This window comes from Nelusetta ayraudi, unplaced genomic scaffold (assembly GCF_046127955.1).
Source record: "Nelusetta ayraudi isolate G7.1 ecotype Tasmania unplaced genomic scaffold, CSIRO-AGI_Nayr_v1 ptg000004l, whole genome shotgun sequence".
Lineage (NCBI taxonomy): Eukaryota > Metazoa > Chordata > Actinopteri > Tetraodontiformes > Monacanthidae > Nelusetta > Nelusetta ayraudi.
The window spans coordinates 1,268,314-1,274,144 of record NW_027466054.1 but is presented as its reverse complement, the minus strand read 5'-3'; the positions used below and the strand labels follow the sequence as shown (position 1 = coordinate 1,274,144).

Here is a 5,831-nt window from a genome sequence, read left to right as displayed (position 1 = left end):
TTCTTCCTTCTGAAGATTCAAAAGTCAGAGTAATAAAACTGAGAGATGAGTTGCTAAATAAAATGTCCCTGACCTATGTCTAAGTAATAAACCTCATGTTAATTTTCTTTTTCATTTGATCTTCAGCTCCTCCTTAGTTTTGTGCTGAGGGTTGCAGAAGTATGTACACTCAGTACTTAATTAAAAGTGCAGATGCTTGTGTAAAAAATACTCTTGTTGAAGTAAAAGCACTGATTCAAATCCTCTGCTCAAGTAAAAGTAAGGGTTGTGAAATTTACTTAAGTATTTTGCACTAATTAAACAATACATGAGTTGATAAATTTGCAAAAATGAAAAAGTTGTGAGAGAACTGAAAAGAATCTGGACTGAACTGACCAGAGTCTTGATGAGTATCTGGATCATTTTTTTTATTTTATTTTTTACAGCTTTGCTACTCTCAATACTATTGCTTATATTCAACTGCAGCACAATCGCATAATCAGTAATAGTTATGACCAGTGAGCCACTAATGGATGTTTACATTAATAACAGTAAACAATGCTCTTTTCTACATGTTTATTTTTCTTGGTACAGAAAATGTACTGAACGCTGATTCCAAAACTGAGGAATTCTAAAATAATCTCAATCTAAAATATCATCCACTCTTATATATTTAACACCACAACAGCATAGTGCAAATAGCTACACTCAAACCAACAACTATATATATATATATATATATGTTGATTGTTTTTTCAATGTAAGGAATAGAAAGTACACATATTGTACAAATGTAGGGTGTAAAAGTTAAAAGTCATCAGAAAAAGAAACACTCAATCTGTTTAGAGCAGTAACAAAGTATTTGCACTTAGTTACTCACAACCACTGGTTTTGTGACACTGTGAGATGGGACTTACGGTTTTGGAATCAACACCAAAGCAAATAGATTGAAAGACACAACAAAGACCAAGTGGACGTCAGTAAACTGCTTTTGCTCTGTGGAGCGGATTTGGGAGTCCGGAGCAACGCGCCCCTCAAGTATCTTCCAGACTTGCCCATCAAGGAGCATTTGAAGGACTTGTGTGAGGACGTGTGCTTCAGGATGCTCGTGATCGTCCACCAGCCGTCTCCGTCCACGTGTCTGCTGGTGGAGATGCCTTCATGGAGCCTTGCTTTGCTCTGCTGCCCGTGAAACCAGTGCACGTCTTTGCCCTCATGGACTTTGTCGAAGATGCAGATTGAGGCACCACTGGTCGTCTCAGTCTGCACTCCAGCACAGCACTCTGAAAGGAAGATCATTTCAGATTTTGTTCTCCATTACCAAAGGTACACTCACTGTATGCACAGGTTGTCCCTTCATATGTTACCAAAGCAAATCTTTTTCTGTTTTTTTGATCTTTTGTGCGCCCAGCAGAGCTGATGGCTGGCTGAGATTTTTCTTCTGAAACTTGGTGAGATGAAGATTCATCAAGTTCCAATAAAAAGAAGCGTTGGTCCGTCTTAGTATTCTGTTCCAGTCAGCCTTTCTTTTACTTATGATGGAAACTGCTCCGAAAAGAAAAGCAGAAAGTGACTGAAACCAATTATATTCTGAACTTGAAACAAACAAACGAAAACAACAGAGTTCAGCAAATCTAAAATAAAAAGTAAACCGGCAAGGAGGTTCATTAAATAAATAAAATTACAGGTGCATATTTACAGGGTTCAGATTGAACAAGTGATGGTAGCAATGTCTTTCTGAAAGAGGAATCTCACTTTTTCCATTTCAGACTGAGGAACTGGATGAGTGATGATAATAAAAGTGAGATGATTTTCTGTATGAGCTAATCAGCAACAATGATGTAGTTGCAGACATATTAGAAAAGCCAAATGGCATTTCCTCCTTAAAAAGAGGAACAAATAAAGACACTGGACATTTTTGGATTTAAAAAAAATAGTATCTATTTCTTTAAATATATGTTGCATTGTAGCTCTACACCTCAGGTGATGTGTCTACAGTCTGTAACCCCTTATTCTATTGGGAAGCCTCAAGCTGTTGATCCCTAGACACAAGTGGAAATGGAGGGGACACCCTTAAAACAGTACACAACCTCCTTTAGCGTCATGAAATATTTGTGTGTGTGAATATTTTCTGTTTCAAAAGGTGTGACTGCAGCGCAAAATATGTTGCTCTGTCTGTTGTTAACAAGAAAATAAAAATGATATCCTTGTACTTTTCCTGGGTGTGTGTCAAGCGTTATTGTCTCGGTGAAACTTCCAGAGTCGACAGAGGGGAGCGCGTGGGTTGTGATTGTACTAAAATAAATTGCTCTTGGAGGCTCAACAGCGATTCTTAGAGCAATATATCACAAAATAGTTGGGATGACCAAAAACGTTTTCCCAACGCTGTGGTCCAGCTGGCAGAGAGACTTTTTCACTCCGCACTCGCCGTCCACAGCTCTTTGGTGTAGCAGGATAATTCACGATTGACTCAAGCAAAAATACATCTTCTTCTTTTTTTTTTTATCTTGACAACCTTCTACACTGCAGAGAGACACTGAAGACATCAAATATATGGTCAAGATATATGCAATTATGCAGCAAAGAAAAACACGGTCAATAACTCTAAATATGCTTTTTATGAAAGGTGGCTGTTTTGAGGAATTCCAATATAAAACAAGTTATTTTACACTTTTAATGTTTCCACATAATCCCATGTGTGTTCATACGTAGTTTTGATGCCTTCAGTGAGAAACTGCAATGTCAATAGTCATGACAATGAAAGTAAAAACTTTCAATTCATAGGTTGTTTCCACACTTTGTAGTACCTTGAGATTGTGCGGCGACAAACCTTCGACCTGTTTAAAGAAGAGATGTCTGCCACTGTGCCCTACATTTTGAGTTTGCTTGGTGCACTTACAGAGGAAGTCCACAGGGGGTTTATGAAAAACAATACCTCATCACTCATTAATCACAACGTCTGCTCCTCCCGCTGGAACAACAACACCAGTGTTTTGTTTCTCTTCCTTGAGTTCACGCGGATCCTTTACTGTTTTGGTTTGTTTTGTTTGTTCACTTTCATAAATCAATTTAGCTCCTTGACGATCGATAGCTGCAAAATTTAAATTGTCATGTGAGTCGTCCTCTGTGTTGTCACAACATTTTACAGACCTATCGGCTTATTTTTAAGCCATTAGGCCAAAATCAATAGCCAACAGTGTTTCAGCCCTTCCTTCGGGTGTTTCACCACTTTCATTATTAACCTGGCCCACAAGTTGGTTCCAGGTTAGTCTATCAGAAAAATGTTAAAACAACAATAACAAAAGAAAACTAGTGGCATTGAAAGGATTCATTGACTCATGCCTCATATTCATGTGGTCCGGGTCTATGTGGAGAGAAAAGCCAGAGCCAGTAGACAGAAAGACAAAAACGCCACCGCAGGTTCTGTTGCTGATTGTGTCGTCCAGTTGTGATGACGCGTTCAAACTAACACATTTGGCCAAAACTATATTCATCAGACAGAAGTCGCTTCTCTCTTTGATCACAACTTCACCACACTCTTCCACCTCTTCATCCCTGACCAGGAAGATATGAGTCATGCATTAGAACCTCTGTCCTGGTGTTTTTGTTTTCTTTTTTTGGTAGGAAATCAGAAGAAAGCGCTGCTGGAGAAGTTGGCTGTATGTCTCAGCTGAAAAATGCATTGCGAATAAAGCATTGAGAGGTTTAAAATATATTTGACTGTGTAACTGCTGGTTGTTAGCTAATATGTAAAATAAAAATCATCAATCAAATATAAAACTTTCCTTCGGGAGAGTGAATGGACAGTTAAAGAACAGCAGTGCAGACTCTCTGTGCTGTTAACGACGCTCTTGAAAGAATAAAACCGATGATTCTGACCTTGCAGCTCCACTCTTGTGTTGATGTGCTTTGCTCCCCGGTCGGACTTCAGCTTGCACATGAAGTCCAAGTTGATGGTGTCCGTCGGCCGCACGTCATGCAGGACCAGCGACAACCGTCCACGTGTGTAGTTGCAATGGAAATGCGTAATTACACCTCCAGAATGTGCGGTTACGTTTTCATGTGCGTCCACAGAGCACAGCGGCCTTTGGTTAAAGGACCATTTCATGTGTTTGATGGACAGTTTGTCAAGGGAATAAACCACGTCACAGTTGAGGGTGACACGTTGTCCACATGCTGCAGAGACAGTGGGATTCGGCTGCAATCTGACCATCTCTGCACAGAGAACATCAAAACAATAGATTCAAGGCGTTGAAATTTGTTTCTTTAATTTGTTCAGTTAAAGATTCACAACTGCAACTGTGATATTTCAGGGGTTTTACTTTGAAGGCCCAGCGGTACAAAGTAAGTAAATAGAAAGAAGAAACTGAGAACTTTCACTCTCTTATTGATGAATTCAATGTTGTGTTAGTCCTTGTTTTCTGTTTCCTGCGATGTTGAATTGTTATATTATGAATAAAATAGTGCAAATGTGATTTGATCCATGTCCATCGCTATACAAATGAACTTTGTCTAAATGTAAGCCACCAATCAGTCAACATATATTTACACAGGATATAATCTCAGGTGAACGAGGTATTGCGGGCGTATTTAGAGTCAAAACAACAAAGAAAGAGTTAAAATTGGAAAATCACCAGCTGAAGATGGTTAAGGAAAGATTCAGGGAAGATTTTTTATTTAAAGGAAAATTCTGGTGTATTTTCTACTGCATTTTATCCAAAAAATAAATGTTACAGATAGGTCATAAAATGCTAGAGACTAAAATAAGAAGGTTTTTGGACACCTTGTGCATTTACTGTATTGTATTGTATTGCATGAAGAATCAGTCAGTGCTTCCAGCTCTGAACTGGATGTTTCAGCAAGATCACATCCCATGTAACACATCCAGTCAAGAACAAGAATTTTGCTCCCCCTTTTTTTTGTCTTATTAAAAATACAAAACTTTCTTTTCTTTGTTTGCCTCTGATGCAGCCAAACCTTTAAAAACACGTTTACAATTTTCTACTATATGCTCTAACTCTCTCCCTGTGAAATATTTCATCACAATAACTGCAAAATTCATAACACTTTCCATTACTGTACATCCGACTTTTCACATACCTCGCGTTGAAGTAGTCAGTGCAGGCAGAAGCCAGAGGAAGACGTGCAAAATCGGCAGCCTCATTTTCACATAGTTCTGGGATACAAAGAAAAGTCATACTTTAAACAACAAATAACAGCCAGAAAACTTTTCTTTTCGAGTAACAAGGAAGTAAAACTAACCTTGGCGTGACTGCAGTTTCTGTCTGCCTTCAGTGCTCCAAACCTCAGACTTGTTGAGACGTTATTGGTTCATTTGTGTGTGGTGCCACCAGATAGGGAAAAGATAACTGGTCAATGATTACAAGAATATAAAAAGCATTTCCCATAAAGGCTGGACAAAGCATTGAGGTGTGCGTGTGTGTGTGTGCGTGCATGTTTTGGAGTTCATGTCCTATAATGAATGACGAGGGAATTGAGATAAACGGCGACACCAAATGAGGGCAGTGATAGCGTGGGTACAGACTCCGACCGCCGCTCTTGCTGCCACAAGCCTGCTCTTGTGTCGCAGCCTTTGAAGTGATGGTGTCGCTGCTGAGCAATTTTATGAATCTTTGACATTGTTCAAAGACTGTGGGAGTGGTTACAGGGGGAATCCCACTATCTGGTCCCACAGTCCCCTGCAGCCCTGAGTGCAGGAGGAAGTGGATATTGAAAATGGATGGCTGGATGAAAAGTGTTTAATACTTTTGTTTAAAAAAAATATAGTGGGAGGGTTTTGGAGACATAATAAGATCAATATCACTCCTGGGTCCAAAGTTCAGTCGTAAAAT

At 39.2% G+C, this 5,831-nt stretch overlaps 1 protein-coding gene across 1 annotated transcript; it reads right to left on the bottom strand.

Moving 5' to 3' along the window:
• Positions 1 to 286: 286 nt before the first annotated feature.
• LOC142898041 (uncharacterized) lies at positions 287 to 5,373 on the bottom strand. The gene is made up of 4 exons (XM_076040773.1): positions 5,242 to 5,373; positions 5,080 to 5,155; positions 3,859 to 4,194; positions 287 to 1,262 (listed from the first exon to the last, which is right to left on the bottom strand). Exons 2-4 carry the CDS (start codon positions 5,141 to 5,143, stop codon positions 907 to 909), a joined length of 756 nt encoding a protein of 251 aa, XP_075896888.1. The 5' UTR covers positions 5,144 to 5,155; positions 5,242 to 5,373; the 3' UTR covers positions 287 to 906.
• Between the last annotated feature and the right edge of the window lie 458 nt (positions 5,374 to 5,831).